Source organism: Astyanax mexicanus, chromosome 2 (assembly GCF_023375975.1).
Source record: "Astyanax mexicanus isolate ESR-SI-001 chromosome 2, AstMex3_surface, whole genome shotgun sequence".
NCBI classification, from domain to species: domain Eukaryota; kingdom Metazoa; phylum Chordata; class Actinopteri; order Characiformes; family Acestrorhamphidae; genus Astyanax; species Astyanax mexicanus.
The window spans coordinates 4937501-4956214 of NC_064409.1; the positions used below are offsets into that span (position 1 = coordinate 4937501).

The following is an 18714-nucleotide window of genomic DNA, read 5'->3' on the forward strand; positions in this document are numbered from 1 at the left end:
AATGTAGTGTAAAAGATCTTAGTGCTGGGTGGTATGACCAAAAATGTACATCACCAAAAAAAATATTTTTCAAGATACTGACGATTTCACGATTTACCCTGTTTTTTTATTATTATTTTTTTAATTTACATTTTATTATTTAAAAAAAATTATTTAACATAGGTTTGTGCCTCACTCATACTGGTAAGAGTACATATAATCTAAAACACTAAGGCTTCAAAGTCATCAAGGCTTTGATTATACTATTGGTTTTACTTTGTCTTAGAAAATTACACAATATATGAAGACAATATATATCAGGCTTTATAAGCAGATAAACAGCTGAAGAATTTCAAGAATAGATCTTACAAAGAGATATGCCAAAAACTTTAACACAGCTTCATTTTTAAAACAGTGAGTGTGTTACTACATATGCTGAATAAATGATTCTGTACCCAGGACTGATTCTGGGATTTTTTTGGGGGGCGAGAGAACGTTTCCCCAAGCTGTGGATTGAATGTGTAAATCCATTTCTTTCTTTTCTGAGTGAATAATTGTTGTATGCTGTTGTTTTTCTATTTTACTCTGATAAAAACATTCATACAGTGAAGAACAGCAGCAGGAGCTCCTCAGATAAAATGCTGTTCTCCTACAACATTGTAGTATCATGAAATGTGTATTTTTGCTGGATTTAGAGTTTAGAGTTTTGCCATTCGAATGTAATCTGGCCAAAAGCAGCTCTGTAAGACACAGAGGATGACTGCACTCAATAAAGTAACTAATAGTAAGTACAGTGTAGACTTAAATATAATATGGAATATAAGTCAAATGTCATGGAAACAAAGCAGGTAAATTGATCTGGACGTGTTACCTCAGGTACAAGCTTGGGAAAGCCCACATCTCTATAAGCTGTGAGGTGATATCATGTGAGAGAGGCTAAACAGCCAATGTGCTCATGGCAAGGCAAAATAAAATTCGAAAGTCAGAGTGGGACATACAGCTCTTGGAAAATAAATGATAAACTACATAAAAATTATGAGTTTCTTTGATTTTACCAAATTGAAAATGGAATATAATCAAGAGGAAGATGGATGATCACAAGTCATCAAACCACCAAACTGAACTGCTTGAATTTTTGCACCAGGAGTAAAGCAGCATAAAGTTATCCAAAAGCAGTGTGTAAGACTGGAGGAGGAGAACATGTCAGGATTCACGAAAACTGTGATTAAAAACCAGGGTTATTCCACCAAATATTGATTTCTGAACTCTTAAAACTTTATGAACATGAACTTGTTTTCTTTGCATTATTTGAGGTCTTGTTTGTGTTATTTTAGTAATTTCTCATTTTCTGCAAATAAATGCTCTAAATGACAATATTTTTATTTGGAATTTGGGAGAAATGTTGTCTGTAGTTTATAGAATAAAACAACAATGTTCATTTTACTCAAACATAAACCAATAAACCTATAAATGAGTTGTATATTCTGGGATTTAGAATATCCTAGAAGGTATTACCACAGAAAAGTGGGTATTAATGATTGCAACCGGTAATGGCTCTCATATTATTTGGCCATCTTCAGTGGTTACATCTCTTTCTTTGCATGAGATCATTCATTCATTCATTCATTCAGTCCCGTCTCTTTCTTTCTCTCCGTCTCTCAGGTGCTATGCATCATCTCCTGCAGATCCTCCCCGACACGTCTGCCCACCCTGGTGTGGCGGGACCCTAATGACTTATGTTCACACACAAATCCCAAGAGCTCCTCACGAGCAGTGGCTTCTGAAACTCAACACGACAGAAAGGGGAAAGACAGAAGCAGGATGGGATGAGCTTTCTTCCTGGGGTTAGACGGGCTTTCCCCAGTGTAGCACTCATCACTGTAAGACTTCTGTGGAGAAGAGGAGGAAAGAACATGAAGATAAAGCTCGGAGATGCATGTAGCAGACTCGCAGAAGCTCGGCGGGTATAAAACATGCCCTCTTCTTCACTGTGCTCCGTCACCAGAGACCAGGAGAATTTAGGTTCTGGAGAAGTGTGTGAAAAGTTCAGTCCACACATACAGAACACACTCTTCTGCATGGACTATTACAAACTCAAACAGCCATAATCATAATATGAACCTCACATATTATATAGATGTATTAAACACTAGAGTGGTCTATTTTAAGCGTTTATTTATTTTATTGTTGATGATTTTATGGCTTCCAGCCAATGAAAACCCCAAAATCTGTGTCTAATCAGAAAGTTTGATTATTATGTATGATAAGACCAATTGGTACTTTTGGTAGTGTGGGCAGTGTGCCAAGTCCTGCTGGAAAATGATCTTTTATATTATTCTAATTTTCTGAGACACTGTTTTTTGAGATGAACGCCTAAAATAGATCACTGTATGTGTGCAATATTTCAGGGGTTGGACGATGATATTGAAACACCTGTCATTTTAGTGTGGGAGGTTTCATTGAGGCTAAATTGGAGCAGCCTGGTGGCCAATCTTAATTAATTGCACATTATTGCACCAGTAAGAGCTGTAAGATTGTGAAGGTTCAATTATCAGGGTAAGAGCACAGTTCTGCTCTAAATATTGCAATGCACACTATAACATTATGGGAGACATACCAGAGTTTAAAAGAGGACAAATTGTTGGTGCACGTCTTGCTGCCGCATCTGTGACCAAGACAGCAAGTCTTTGTGATGCATCAAGAGCCACGGTATCCAGGGTAATGTCAGCAGACCACCAAGAAGGACCAACCACATCCAACAGGATTAACTGTGGACGCTGTAAGAGGAAGCTGTCTGAAAGGGATGTTTGGATGCTAACCCGGATTGTATCCAAAAAACATAAAACCACAGCTGATCAAATCACGGCAGAATTCAATGTGCACCTCAACTCTCCTGTTTCCATCAGAACTGTCCGTCACCACAATAAATTATTGTGGTCTAAAACCAGGTGTTTCAGTTTCATTGTCCAACCCCTGTATATAATAAATGAGTTTTACATTTGAGATGCACTAGTATATCTTGTTGGGTTGTAGCTGAGTCAGTGAGAGAGAGAAAAAGAGAGAGAGAAAAAGAGAGAGAGAGAGAGAGAGAGAGAGAGAGAGACATCCCACCTCTCCCTCTACCTCTACCATTCCTCTTCATCTGCAGTGCTCATGCTGTCCATGGATGGTTAAGTGTTAAATGAGCTGAGAGATTTTAAATGGCTGTTGGACAGTAGAGGCAGGGCCCTCAGTCTGAGCCAGATCATTCCTATCTGCCCTAAATCAGGCCAGCAGGGTCCGCAGGGGGCCACAGGGACCCGACCTGCCCCGGGCTTCACATGCATAAACATGGACGGCATTAGAGCCGACTCACGTGCCACAGAGAGTTTATTAGCACTGTTCAGATGATGATGATGATCGGAGGGGGATGAGGGGAAAATGCAGCAAAGATAAAAATGCAGAGATACCAGAAGTGTTACAGTTAGAGATATCGCAGTTAATCGACTAATTTCATTAATTGCCATCAGCTGCCAGAGCCCTGAGAGAGCACACCAGGCCTTGCTCTCTCTCTCTGGGTGGGTACAGTAGATTGTGCTCTTTCCCCTCATCACTCCTAGGGTGATGTGGATCAGCACAAGGCTGCGTCTGTGAGCTGATGTATCAGAACCGAGTCGCTGCACTTTCCTCCGAGTGTTAGCGCTGTGATGCTACTCGGCAATGCTACAGCATCAGCAGCAGCTCAAAACGAGGCGGAGTCTGACTTTTCATGTATCAGAGGAGGCATGTGCTAGTCTATACTGTCCTGGTGTTGGGGCATCACTAGTGATAGGGGGAGTCCTAATGAGTGGGTTGGGTAATTGGCCATGTAAATTGGAGATGTTCTAGTCAATGTCCTGATTGTACAATGATAAATGACAAATGATATCTGGTCATTAGTGGTCATTCTTTGGTGGTCTTTTTTTCCATTGACGGCTGGACAAATAGTGGTAAAAAAAAAAACAAAAAAAAAAAAACTGATGTACTCCAGCCATGAGTTGTTCCCATCTCTGGGAAAACCATCTTTATAAATAAAAAAAAGCCAGCCAATGCAGGACCAAGGTAAGGGTCCATAATAATACGTTTTAATAAGCATTTATAGTGGTATAGAGAGTGAAACTATGTACTGTATGCTTCATTAGAGTCTACGGTGAAAAATAATTGGATGAAATTGGAAAAATCTCAGACAATTACATTATCAGAGAGTGAATACACGCTCCCATAAAGACCCAATTTGTGAGAGTTTTCCACTGCTTATGGTTACGGTCTATTATTTAATCACATTACGAGCACTTTCTCTCTTTAACCTGGAGAAAGAGAGGAGGCGGGCGAGGTGCCCGGGGAAGGGCTCCAATGTCCGCCCGTTAACGCGTCCAGCAGCGGCGCCCGGGGCCAGGGGGCCAGAACATTCCGACCACACAAACCCCACCACAATGAGCTTCAAACTTTACTGGTTCGGCAGCCCACTCGGCTCGGCGTGAGCGCGGAAGCGGCGTCTCCGCCAGGCCCGTCAGCTGCCCTCAGTTCATAGAGTTTGAGGGGAGGAGCGGCCGGCGATTGTTTTGATAGGATTTCTTCTAACGTAAGATTTCACAATCATCAAGGTCTTTGGTGGGCCAAAAAAAATCATCAATCTGCACGTCTTGGTCCAAAACCACAGTTGGCCCCGTCCCCCTCTTCGCTCCCCCTGCCTGAAACACATTTCTAAAATCGTAGCTGTGTATTTCTGTGCTCAACTGGCCAACCGTGACTGCATGGATACAGTGGTAGTGCAAAGCTAACAAGGAAGGAAACCAAAGGGTTTTTTCTTTTCTTTTTCCGCCCTAGATCCAGCAAGCATAATGTGCATGTGTGTGTGTGTGTGTGTGTTTTCTCTCTACAAAGAACACTAGCAAAGTAAAGCAAAGTGAAAAGCCTATTTCAGTTACTTAGTTTACCCCTAAAAAAAAAAAAAAAAAAAAAAAAAAACAGAGCGAAATACAGCTGGCAAGCGCGTCCTCGAATCTCTGACGTCCAAGAGGGAAACCAGAAGCAAAGATGCGCCATTAAAATGTATTTTTCTTGAGTGATGCTTCCTGAAAGACTGAGCCAAGCGGTGTGGTTTGCTGAGACCTTTAAATATAATAAATAAATAAATAAACTCGGGCAAACAAGGATTCCACAAAAAAATAAAAATACAAATCTACAGGCTTTCTACCAAAGAGGGTGAGAGAGGGTATATATATATATATATAAAAAAAAAACTTTTCCACGCTTTCAAGGGAAATTGACTAGATTTTGTCGATTTTTAAAACATCGGTGCAAAAACGGAAAATAAAACCAGCTAAAAATCAGCTAAAACTACAATTTAAATTGATTATAGAAGCCCTAAAATGAATCTGATAATATTAACACACAATCTTCAATAATAGTAAAATGTGTGTCAGATCCTGAGAGCTCCACTGTGTCAGTTTAAATTACTGAATTAACTCTCAGCTGATGAATAGATTTTCTCTATAACACTTTCTATGAATCAGGTATCTATAAAGCATTATAAATGCATTCATAAGGCTTTATAAACCATTCATAAAGCTTTATAAACCATTCATTGTGCTTTATAACACTTGACATACGCCTTTCTAACTAGACATAAATGTTTATAATCTCAAACATAAATTGTTGTAACACCACAATATCACAAAGTGATATAACGCATTATAATATATTTGCATTTGCTCTTCTTAACATTATTGGTGAGACCTGTTTCATAAAGCTTAATAGATTAGAGGAAAGGCATCGCTGTGGATCTTGTGAAACTCAACATCTATTAAGCTTTATAAAACAGGTCTCACCAATAATGTTAAGAACAGCAAATGCAAATATATATTATAATATTTTTTGTGATATAAAGCTTTATACTGTGGTGTTATAACATTTTATGGTTGAGATTATAAAAAACTATGTATAGTTAGAAAGGCTTATGTCAAGTGTTATAAAGCATTATGAATGGTTCATGAAGCTTTATGAATGCACTTTTAATGTTTTATAGATACCTGATTCATAGAAAGTGTTACCATTTTCTCCATTGATAAACTGAAAAAATAATGATTTGTAGACCAAATTTCTATTACTTTTTTATTTCTAAAACTTTCTGGGTATTTTTATTTTTCCAAAACTAATCCAGGCCTAAAAATCTGAATTATTTTCAGATTCCTTGACTTTTCCAGGTTTTTCATGACCGTTCGAACCCTGAGAGAGAGAAAAAAAAGGCGTACGGTGAGGCCGGGTGAGGTGGAGAGAAAACGAGAAAAAAAGGGGGAGGAGATAAAAAGACGAAAAAGAAGAAGAAGAAGATGCACTATCTAAAGTCAGAGAGCAGAGAGGAAGAAAAAAAAAAAAAGCTAGAAGGGTCTTCAGAAGTGAGCAAAGCAAATCTTGCTCCACTTTGCCATGTGATTAGGGAGATAAAAATCAGCCTGGGAGGTTTGGAGCGGATCGCTCAGCTATTTATAGATGCAGGAGGAGTCGGGCTGGAAATCCGAACAGCGTGAAAGCAGAATGTTAGCCGAGATAAAAATGAACCCCTAAAACGAAATGACAAGTGTACACGCAGCCACCCACACACACCGCCGCGCTCACAATCTGCAGCCCACTTGGCAGAGGAGCGTGCACTCTCCCCCTGGGGAAAACACATAAGTTGCTGTAGAGGCAGCTCGCTAAAGCAGAAGTGACAGAGCGAGCCATCGCGAGGGTGTCTGATGTTAAGCAGGGGTCCTTTCCCAGGGTCTGAGAGAACGGTGGGGCCGGGCGCTGACAGAAAAGAGAGAAAAAGAGAGAGCATCATTGTGTTTTTACAGTATTCTCCTCTCCATCACACTCAGGTGAGCTGAAATCATCTCCAACGTGATGTCACTGCTGCATTAAGACCATGCAATAATGCTGCAAAATATGGAAAATAAAATACAATAAAATAAAAAGCTTGAATAATGTGATTCCACTGCTATTTACTGTGATTGCAACACAATGCAATATTATAACAATAAAAAAAATCCTAAGTGGTTCTATTTAAACACTGCTCCAATTGCTGAGAGATTACGAGTTCAGTTCAATGCAAAGCCACAACTATCTGTTGCTATCTAACAGTCCAAAATACCATAATTGGCTTTTAGTCTGTTTGGGTGAATCGCATAAGAAGGACGCACCATATCCTCACCACTTACCCCACTATATTTAGTTTTTTTCTACAGCATGAATGTCTGTTAGTTAAGCCTTCTTCTGCAAGAGTGCTGAGTTGTCCAATCACAATCACAATTCCCAATCACATTGTGTTTAAGGGGAAAAAAAAATAGGAAAAAATGATGAAATCATTAAAAAGTTGCTTTATTTTTGTAATTCAGTTCAAAATGTTGATGGTTATCAGTGTATCAGAAAATTAGAGTATTATATAAGACCAATTGGTACTTGGCAGTGTGGGCAGTGTGCCAAGTCCTGCTGGAAAATGAAATCTGCATCTCCATAAAAGTTGTCAGTAGCAGAGGGAAGAAGTACTTTAAGATTTTGCAGGAAAACAAAACTGCAGAGACTTTGGACTTGATAATAAAACACAGTGGATCAACACCAGCAGATCACCATTGCTGACCATTAGCACTGTGCACCTGGTCCTGTTACACCAGCACTTTATCATCCTTTATTACAAAAAAAAAGACTGATGACCAAACAGTGGACCGGTCAACCTGATTCAACGTGGATCACCATCAATCCGTCACCAGAGAGACTGGGAGGATCAGATTACGAGTCAGATAAAGCACAACTTTACTGATTCCATCAATTACCTGATTGGGCTCTTTTGTTCTCTTGGTCTTTGTTTGTCTAAAGATGCATCATTAATTGCGGTAGTCAGTCAGTTATTTTTTTGTCATTGAGTTTGCTTTCTTACAGATTAGTACTAAAAATGCATTTAAAACAGCCAGGACATGTCCTAAATGTGCACTAATGTATACTAATACTAATTAGCTATTGGGTATATTTTATGCAGTATAGGTAATATGGTCAAAATTGTGAGTGCACTCAAATATCCATCCCATTAAATTCTATCCTGATGTGCAATAGAGGAGCTACCTACATCAGCTGAAAAATTGCAATTATATACATTATATACAGTTAGAACTCATACATATTTGGATAGTGACACAAGCTTCATGATTTGTGCTCTGCATGCCATCAAGTTTAATTCAAGGGGTTGAACAAAAATATAACAAAAAGTGTTTAGGAATTGCAACTAGTTTCAAATCTCTTAAATTCTCGGGCTTAAAAGTAATAGGGACTCGAGATTGTGTCACTGTCCAAATATTTCTGGGCCTAACTGTAAATGCAATGATTTATCACTTCTTGGTGGTAGTACTAGTAAAATTAGTATATAGCTTTTAGTTAAATGCAGCCCCAGTCTTGTTCAAATGAGGCTCCCATCTCTAAAGAACACTTAATCTGTGCGTCAACAAGCTACATGCCCCATAAAGACCCAGAGCCAGGGTCCCAAAAACAAGACTACCCTGCTGTCTGCACCAGGAAACAGAGCCAGTTTTTGTATATATTAAAATCATATGGAAGCCTGAATGTTTAACAATGACCCCCTGCAATTGTTCTCACATACACATGCTCCCAATTGCGAAATTGTAATGCAATTATACACATTTGGACTGAAATCTGATAGAAATGACAAAACGAGAGAAAAAGAGAAAAGGGGTGAAATTGGAAGACAAATGCGGATCAGAAAGAAAACATGCGCTTTCAAGTTTGCATTAATGACTATAACAGAGCTGTTGAAATGTTTCCCTCCTAACCGCCGGGGCATGATTTTCTGATTGAAAAAAATTAAACACCAAGTCAGCAGAGGGGCCTGTCTTCTTCTTCCACAGCCGGGCGGGAATTGTTTTAATAATGCGGGCGAGTGGTGAGAGGCTACGCTTTTGGGTAAGTACAAGTTCAGCAGAGTGCAAACGCCGACCGGTCCGGAGGGACGAGTACCCGCTGACCCTAACCGTAAAGACCGATGGCCAAACTCTGCTTCACAGCTTTTTCCATAGTTCTGCACTGTCCAAACCCTTAGTAATGTCTGGGGTCGCCAGAGAGAGGTGACATGACGACAGAGTCTTCATTACTTTTCTATTTTGTGCGACTGCACGCTTTTTGGCTGCATCACGACTGTGAGTCACTTGCTGAGTCCAGTGACAAAAGGAACTGCTGACTGTTTGTGGAGGTGAAGCGAGGCCTGGAAAGAAGAAGTCGGGCATGGGATGAGGCCTCTTTAGGAGGGAAATGGAAACCATGACCCATGACCCTCTGCTTCTCTGTCTCTTATAAAGCAAGTACCTTCGGAATTAGCTGAGCAGTCACTATTATTGTTACCGGGCTTCACTAAAAACTCAGACTTATGTCTTTGGATTTTGCGGCGTAACTCATGAGAGTTCACAGTTTTCCCGTTGCAGGGAACCCTCACCTGGTCCCTCAACACCAGAACCATAACCAAAAGAGACTGAAGAAAGCACATCTTCCACCTCCCATCCTTATCATGTTCTACAGAGGGACTGTAGAAATCATCTTGAGCTCCGGCATCAAGGTCTGGTTTGGGAACTAAAACACCTTGGAATGCAAGATCAAGACTACAGCGGATAGTGAGGACAGCTGAGAAGATCATCTGAGTCTCTCTAGCCTCCATAACAGAGATCTACAGCTTCTTCCACCAGGTAGTCAGACTCCTCAACACACAGACAGAGCCTCCACTACCAGACTCTGCAACAGCTTCTTCCATTAGGCAGTCAGATTCCTTAACACACAGACAGAGCCTCCACTACCAGACTCTGCAACAGCTTCATCCAACAGGCAGTCAGACTCCTCAACACACAGACAGAGCCTCCACTACCAGTCTCTGCAACAGCTTCTTCCACTAGGCAGTCAGATTCCTTAACACACAGACAGAGCCTCCACTACCAGACTCTGCAACAGCTTCTTCCACTAGGCAGTCAGACTCCTCAACACACACAGAGCCTCCACTACCAGACTCTGCAACAGCTTCTTCCATTAGGCAGTCAGACTCCTCAACACACAGACAGAGCCTCCACTACCAGACTCTGCAACAGCTTCTTCTTCCACCAGGCAGTCAGACTCCTCAACACACAGACAGAGCCTCCACTACCAGTCTCTGCAACAGCTTCTTCCACTAGGCAGTCAGATTCCTTAACACACAGACAGAGCCTCCACTACCAGACTCTGCAACAGCTTCTTCCACTAGGCAGTCAGACTCCTCAACACACAGACAGAGCCTCCACTACCAGACTCTGCAACAGCTTCTTCTTCCACCAGGCAGTCAGACTCCTCAACACACAGACAGAGCCTCCACTACCAGACTCTGCAACAGCTTCTTCTTCCACCAGGCAGTCAGACTCCTCAACACACAGACAGAGCCTCCACTACCAGACTCTGCAACAGCTTCTTCCACTAGGCAGTCAGCCTCCTCAACACACAGACAGAGCCTCCACTACCAGACTCTGCAACAGCTTCATCTACCAGGCAGTCAGTATCCTCAACACACAGAGCCTCCACTACTAGACTCTGCAACAGCTTCATCCGCCAGGCAGTCAGACTCCTCAACACACAGAGCCTCCACTAGCAGACCCTGCAACAGCTTCATCCACCAGGCAGTCAGACTCCTCAACACACAGACAGAGCCTCCACTATCAGACTCTGCAACAGCTTCTTCCACTAGGCAGTCAGACTCCTCAACATACAAAGACGGAGCTGAACCCCATCACCACACACCCAACACACTTACACAGAGGCAAATTCTCTATGTATTGTCTATTGTATTGTTGTTCCATGTTGCACCATGGTCCAGGAGAAACATAATTTTGTTATACTGTGTACCTGTACTCAGATATAATGACAATAAAAGTCTCTTGACTTGATTTAAGTGAACCAAAAAGTTAAATAACATCAAGGAATCATAAAGTCTCAAAGGTGAGCTGTGAGAATCAGGGGACACTCCTTTTACTAAATGGCATGAATGGATAATACTAGGTGATTATGACTCTCCAACGGGTTGTTGAATCACTGGCTTCCTACTTTAGGTCATCAGCTTCAGGTTTCTCATTGGTAAAACCACAGTCATAGGCTGGGAGTGTTATAATGAAAACTGACAGGAAGCAAAACCATACTGTATGTTATCCATTGACTAGCTTCAACAAACGAAACCACAATGGCTACCAGAAGGATGACGGGTTTAGCAAACGAAAACAAAAGTACAGAAAGCTCCTAACAAGCCACAGTGTCTAACCCTGTTCAAAATAAGTAAATAAACTATAATTATGACTGGCGGCAACAATTCAACATGTCAGAGTTGATTCCAGGGATGTGTGCAGACTTCATGGGATATTGAGCTGAAAGTACAGTAATTAAACACAACTCAACCACTGGTAATCCAATATGAAGCAGACTTGAGTCAGAGTGAGATCATGATCATATTTGTCTCTATTTATGCACTGGTACAACCCGAAACCAGAACCAGTAGGGAAATAATGAAAGACGCAGTGTTTCTCACAATTACTCTGACAGTTTTTGACTGCAGACAGTATGAATACAATATATGTTTTTTGACATAACTTTTACCTCATTATTTTTCCCACAATCCACTTTTTTAAAAAAGTTTCAGTCTTGAAATCCATTAATGGAAATATATACCAACAAATACAATTAATTTGACCAGATAAAACATTAAATACATTAGGTTTGTATTTCATACTGTTTCCACTTTTTTAATTTATGATTATATTTAACTAAAATCTCAAAGTTAAGTATATATGTGCATCTGAAAAAATGAGAATATCATTGAAAAGTTACTCGTATTGCACACAGAGTGATCTATTTTAAGCATTTGTTTCTTTTATTGTTGATGATTATGGCTTACAGACAATAAAAACTAAAAAATCAGTGTCTCAGAAAATTAGAATATTATATAAGACTGAGCTGATGTTGATCCACTGTGTTTTATGATCAAGTCTAAAGTCTTACAGCACTTCATGATTCCTTCTGCTGACAACTTATATTAAGATGTGGATTTCATTTTCCAGCAGGAAAAAAAAAAATTTGTCTATAATATTCTAATTTTCTGAGATACTGATTTTTGGGTTTTCATTGGCTGTAAGCCATAATAATCAACAGTAAAATAAATAAACACTTAAAATAGATCACTGTGTATAACACATCTATGTTAAATATATTAATTAAAATTTTTGAGGTGAATTACTGAAAAATAAAGTAACTTTTCAATGATTAATTTAACTTTTCAGGTTGTTTCTTGTCAAAGTCGCACTGGGTCTGGAGCATACCCAGAATCACTGGTCACAGGGCAGTAATACCCATTGGCAGAGCATCAATAGCTGGCAATTCACCACACAAACTCCTTCATTTACACCAAGCCAAACCACCTACTGTGTGGAATTGAACCTACAACCTCAAGTCCCTAGAGCTGTTCAACACACAGCACAGAGTCACTCCATTTTCCCTGCAAGTTCATTTTAAACGCTGCTGTTAGAAGCTTTATCTAAGCATTGTTGGAACATCCAATAATAGAAGATACAGCTCTGGAAAAAAATGAGTTTTTTTTATTTAACACAACTGAAAACCTCTGGAATAAAATCAAGAGGAAGATGGATGATCACAAGCTATTTAACCAAGCTGAACTGCTTGAATTTTTGCACCAGGAGTAAAGCAGCATAAAGTTATCCAAAAGCAGTGTGTAAGACTGGTGGAGGAGAACATGATGCCAAAATGCATGAAAACTGTGATTAAAAACTAGGTTTATTCCACCAAATATTGATTTCTGAACTCTTAAAACTTTAAGAATATGAACTTGTTTGGTCTTTTTGTTATTTCAGCCATTTTCATCCAATGCTCTAAATGACAATATTTTTATTTGTAATTTGGGAGAAATGTTGAATGAGAAACTGATTCAGAAACTGCAGTCTTTCTTTGCATTATTGACGTCTGAAAGCAAGCTCTGCATCTTTTTTCATATTTCAGCCATTAAATGCTCTAAATGACAATATTTTTATTTAATTTTATTGAATTTGGGAGAAATGTTGTCTGTAGTTTATAGAATAAAACAACAATGTTTATTTCACGCAAACATAAACCTATAAATAGCAAAATCAGAGAAACTGAACCAGAAACTAAAGTGTTCTCTTAATTTTTTCAAGAGCTTTAATAGAACCACCAATCTTGTCTTTTTACTAAATTCTACACATCATCAGATCTGCAACACTGGATAAAGCAGCTTATTTGTGACCTGAAATAGAACACAGACAACCTGAGCGTTCATCCTGGTCCCGAGAAAAAGCTAAAAGAGCCCTGCAGCATTCCTTTCACACCATGGATGAACTCTGTCCAGAGCCACACAATCCTGCTCTGTTCTCCAGACGCTTGTAACGGCTAATTGCACACGCCGTACGTCAGCATTACTGCACGCAACTGCTCAGGCCACGGATGGCGGCTCTGCTTTCTGGCTATCTGTGGGCGCAGCAGGAGGGCAGAGGACTCCTAATTGAATGCTGTTACTGTGATGGAAATGGATTTAGCATCAACAGAAACGTCACGCAGCGATGGCTCAGTTGGGCGAGAGCAGTGAGGGGCTTGTGGCTGCAGAACAGATGCTTTTTACATAAAGTGTACACAGTCAATCTGCTTCCTCAAATCCATCCATCAGCACTGTCAGAGCAAAGACGAAGAAGAAGGAAGAGGAGGAAGAAAGGTCCAGAGCTGTCACAATTCAGACAGATCGATTTGCACTAATGTTATCTATGTAAAATAAGAACAGCTACTTGGTAAAACTTTATTTGTAGGCTCTGTTATTGATGCATCATAGATGTACAAATAACATTCAACTGAATGTTTAATAAATGCAATTAAATTCATTAATGTTTAATGTAAACGATTCTCTACTGAACCCAACCCTACATCTCTATCAGCTCTAATCAGTGTTGGGCACGTTAAAACTTTGAAAAAAGTCATTAGTTATAGTTACTTCTCCAAAAAAGTTACTAACTGAGTTACTCCACTATAAAAGTAACTAGTTACCAGTAAAAGTAACTATTGCGCTACTTTTGTGTTACACGCCCCCGTACCTCAGTGAGTTTGAAATAGTGTTGGTATTTCCATCTGGTAAAGGCTGTTTTACTACTGGAGTCCTTCTCACTTGCCATCTCTCGCTATGCACTCTAAACACCCACCCACCTATTTTCTCTGATTGGCTGAAGAGGTAATCTTACTATACCTTAGCCAATCATTGCTTAGGCGGTTATCTCATACTCCCCTCCCTTGTGACTCACACACACAACGCACACACACAAACACACACTTGCGCCTTTGTATGTATGTGCAAAGTTAAAAAAATAAAAGAGGTATTTCCCATCACTGGCTCTAATCCTCAACCAAACCATGAATCAACCCTAAAACCTAATATCAAACCATAATCTTAACCTAAATCATAAACATAACCCTAAACCTAACACTAAATGTTAAGATCAGAGTTAGAATTAGAGTTAGAAGTAGGGTTACATTCAACAGAGAATCATTTAAATGAACATTACAGTTTCATTTGCATTTAATAGACAGACATTCAGTTGGTTAAAGTTAGTTCAGCATCTATAACACATCTATAATGGACCAGTACTTAAGGGGGGAAAAAGAAAAACATTGCATCCTCAAAATGCGAAATACTAAAATTAGTATTAAGTTAAGTAATATGAGCACTCTTTTACCAACTTTTACCAAGTATCCAACCTCAATCAGCTTCTTAGGGCTGTAGTTTGTTTATAATATCTTTATTTATGGCACATTTCAAAGCTCCATAAACATTATGATTCATTAAATTCTGTTAAATTTATCAGGTAGTGCTTTTAGGTAGCCATTGTTTCTTATGTAATTAAGATATGGTAGTTTCCATAAAAGGTAAGGGAAAAATGTATCAATACTAAGAACATTTTTTGGTTGTTAGATTTGCACTTTGCGCTGGTAATATTCCATTTTACTGTGCAGTGACCTCTTAAAAAGTAACGTTTGGATTCGGAGCAGTACACTTACAGAACTTACGTAAGTCCCAAAAGTGGAGTAAAGCTTCCAGGAAAGCTTTTGTTGTGGTGGCAGTAACTTAAAAGCAACTTAGTTACTTTCAGAATCAAGTAATCCACAAAGTAACTCATCCGGACTGCAATTGACAAAACAGAAGGATCAGCAAGTTTTTTTAGGCTTTCTCGGTCATGTGACATCATGTTCAGTAGCTCCTCCATTTCCACTCGCTGTTGTGTTTTTTACATGGCTCTCCGTGGAAACACGTGCCCAACGTGTAAATACGGTGTGCAGCAGTAGACAAATAGCTATTTTATTAAACTCGAGGAGACGAAACTCAGAGATGTGGATCCGGACAGGACTAAAATTACCGGAGGACCATGGGGTTCAGAGAAAAACAGTACTTAATATATACATACATGGTTGTTCTGGACAGAAATAAAATCAGAGAGTAATCAGGAAAGAAAGTAATCCAATTACATTCTGTTTTTTCAAAACTTTACCTAAGATCTAAAATAGCATCATGCATGTTGAAAAATGCTTTGCAGACTGATGAGATGCAATGATGTATGAAGGTATGTTTAAAGCAAAAAGCTGATTTTTTTTTAAAGAAAAGTAACAAACAGAAAAAGAATAATGGTAATTCTAATATCACTTGCTACAATTCTAAAAAAGCTCCCTTACTAAAAGAAAGGACTCTATGCAGACACTAAACCACTTCACCAAATAAAAACCGAATGTACCATGTCCTTCTTACCCAATAAAAACAAAATGACAGCATATTTACAAACTCAATCACTCTGAGAAAAGTACTGAGAACAATAACATTTACACCAAACTCAGGAACAAACTGAACAAAGCCGTTCAGGACCGGAGGAAAAGAAGAACATGCGGTTTCACCAAAAGAAAGAACAGGAAGAACAGGATGAACACAAACAGCACAGGACAGCCACAAAAACCATCGCAACACACACATGAAGACAAAAAAAAAAAAACAACAGAATGGACACACGGACAAAAATGAAGTTGACTGAACGAAAGAGAAGGAAATAAAAAAGTAAAAGTAAAAAAAGATGGAACAGATACAGTGATGGCATTCCAGTTGCCAAAGAAGACGTTTCTCACCCGTCTGAACAAAATGGCTGAAGGAGAGCATCTGATTGGCTATGCCCAAATGCCCTCCTCATCGTCCTATTGGTTGAAAACCAAGCGGTAATCCAAGGCAGCGTGGGATTGGAAGGAAGAGTTGGGTTAGTAGGTTAGAAAAAGACAACAGTCTCAGATTATTAGTTCAGTGCTTAACCCAAAATAACCCATAATGGTGATGTATTGGTGTCAGAGACCCTTTAAAACTGTTTAAAGTTCCTTACAGCACTTTTTATTGGTGCTTTATTTTAACTCAAGAAGCTCCTAAGTGACATATACCCTACTAAAGATCATGAGAATGTTACTACAGGACAGTGTGAGAATCTGTGATCTTTAATCTGATCATATTTACAGAATGTAGGAGTACTTTGGGTCTAGTTCTAGAGATAAAACTAAACTAGCTGTTTCTAAAAGTGTAAAAACAACACAAGTCTGTTCCCATCAGTTTATCCATTCAAATGCTTAAATGAAAGTTTTATTTTCAATATAACCAGTTTTGACTTTAACTTCTACTAAAAAAAAATATGTGGATTTTAACCTTAATTCAAAAGATCCTTGTATGTAGGAAAGCTTTAGGGTTAGTTCTGAAGGTAAAATTAAACTAGCCCCTTTTAAAAAGTAAAGTCCAACCATTTAACCATTTAAACACTTTTAAACACTGAAATGTTTTACCTTCCATATAACCAGTTCTGAACTCATATATTGAACACAATTTTAGCTAACAGTGGTTAGGAAATTGTTGTTGAGTTGTATTTCTGTTACATCATGATTTTATTTTTAAAATATTAACAGTCTTTCCCCCACACAATAAGAAACAAGCATGCATGTGCTCTTACTGAGTCAATTACTTACCTTACCTAACAAAGTCTACTAACTTTAGATATACAGCTCTTGAAAAAAATAAGAGACTACTTAAAAAATGATGAGTTTCTTTTATTTTACCAAATTGAAAATCTGGAATATAATCAAAGACAAAGATGGATGATCACAAGCCATCAAACCACCAAACTGAACTGCTTGAATTTTTGCACCAGGAGTAAAGCAGCATAAAGTTATCCAAAAGCAGTGTGTAAGACTGGTGGAGGAAAACATGATGCCAAGATGCATGACAAAAAACTGTGATTAAAAGGTTTATTCCAGGGATATTCCACCAAATATTGATTTCTAAACTCTTAAAACTCCTAAAACTGAAAAGGAACTGAAAGCTCTGCAACTTTTTTGTTATTTCAGCCATTTCTCATTCTCTGTGTATAAATGCTCTAAATGACGAATAAGAATATTTTTATTTGGAATTTGGGAGAAATGTTGTCTGTAGTTTATAGAATAAAAAAAAACGTTCATTTTATTCAAACATAAACCTATAAATAGCCAATTTAGACAAACTAATTCAGAAACTGTTAAAAAGTTGTCTCACAATTTTTTTCCAGAGCTGTATGTAACATAGAATAATGTAACATGGAATAAAATACAGTAATGGAAAAAGCAGAAGTTATGGAAAAATACAGCTAGACTCTGTCTTTCTACATTTTCCCCTATAAAACCATTCAACTGTGTGTGAAAGTGAGGAAAGATGCCTCTAACTTCGCCGGGAATGCCTCTGGGAAGAAGAAGGGAATGGATACAGTAGCCGGGAGGGAAAAACGCTCCGGACTGAAGGAGCATGACAGCGTGCTTTTTCCCTGCCTCTCTGAAGATGGCTGTGGAAATACCTGTAATGAATAGTGTCTGAAGTTCCTCTCTGGGCTAAGCGGTGTTGTCTGTGTGTTTGTGTGTTGAGGCAGTGATGATGGAGGAGATTGGAGCGCTCTCCGGCGCTGAAGTGTGATGCTGGTCTTATTTGAGTTGGACGTGTGGAGGTGAAAAACGAGGCCCAGCAGGCCCAGCTCACAGGAAGCCCTGCTGTAAGTGTTCTCTTGGCAATCAGAGATGAGCAAATGAGAAAGATCCGTGACAAGGATGACCCTGGCTGGGATTGGAAGAGCTTTGTGTGTGTGTGTGTGTGTGTGTGTGTGCTTCCAGTGTTCAGACATTCCTTTTTGCTGGCTGTTCTCTGGGCTCAGTCAGTAGTCCTGACAGTAAGCAGTGTCTGCTAAGCAGCAGATGCAGCTGAACGTTGTGCTAGCTGGAACCTAGTCTATATTTACACACATACACAGCTCTGAAAAAAATTAAGAGAGCACTTCAATTTCTGGATCAGTTTCTCTGATTTTGCTATTTATAGGCTTATATTTGAGTAAAATGAACATTATTGTTTTATTCTGTAAACTATGGACAACATTTCTCCCAAATTCCAAATAAAAATATTGTCATTTAGAGCATTTATTGACTAAAATAACAAAACCAAACAAGTTATTATTCATAAAGTAAGATTTAAGAGTTCAGAAATATTCAAATGTTCAATATTTGGTGGAATAACCCTGGTGGTTTTTAATCACAGTTTTTTTCATGCATCTTGGCATCATGTTCTCCTCCACC

General features: G+C 39.0%; 1 protein-coding gene across 12 annotated transcripts in view; it reads right to left on the bottom strand.

Annotated features, from left to right (window-relative positions):
• Positions 1–18714, bottom strand: part of erc1b (ELKS/RAB6-interacting/CAST family member 1b) — a 385708-nt gene that overhangs the window by 55346 nt on the left and 311648 nt on the right. For 2 of the 12 annotated variants that reach the window (XM_049475050.1, XM_022671808.2), the window contains one exon: positions 16219–16284. The exons of the other annotated variants lie outside the window; for them this stretch is intronic. In XM_049475050.1, coding sequence (XP_049331007.1) covers positions 16258–16284 — 27 coding nt within the window. In that variant the 3' untranslated portion in view covers positions 16219–16257. The remainder of the gene's footprint in view (positions 1–16218; positions 16285–18714) is intronic. 12 annotated transcript variants of the gene reach the window in all.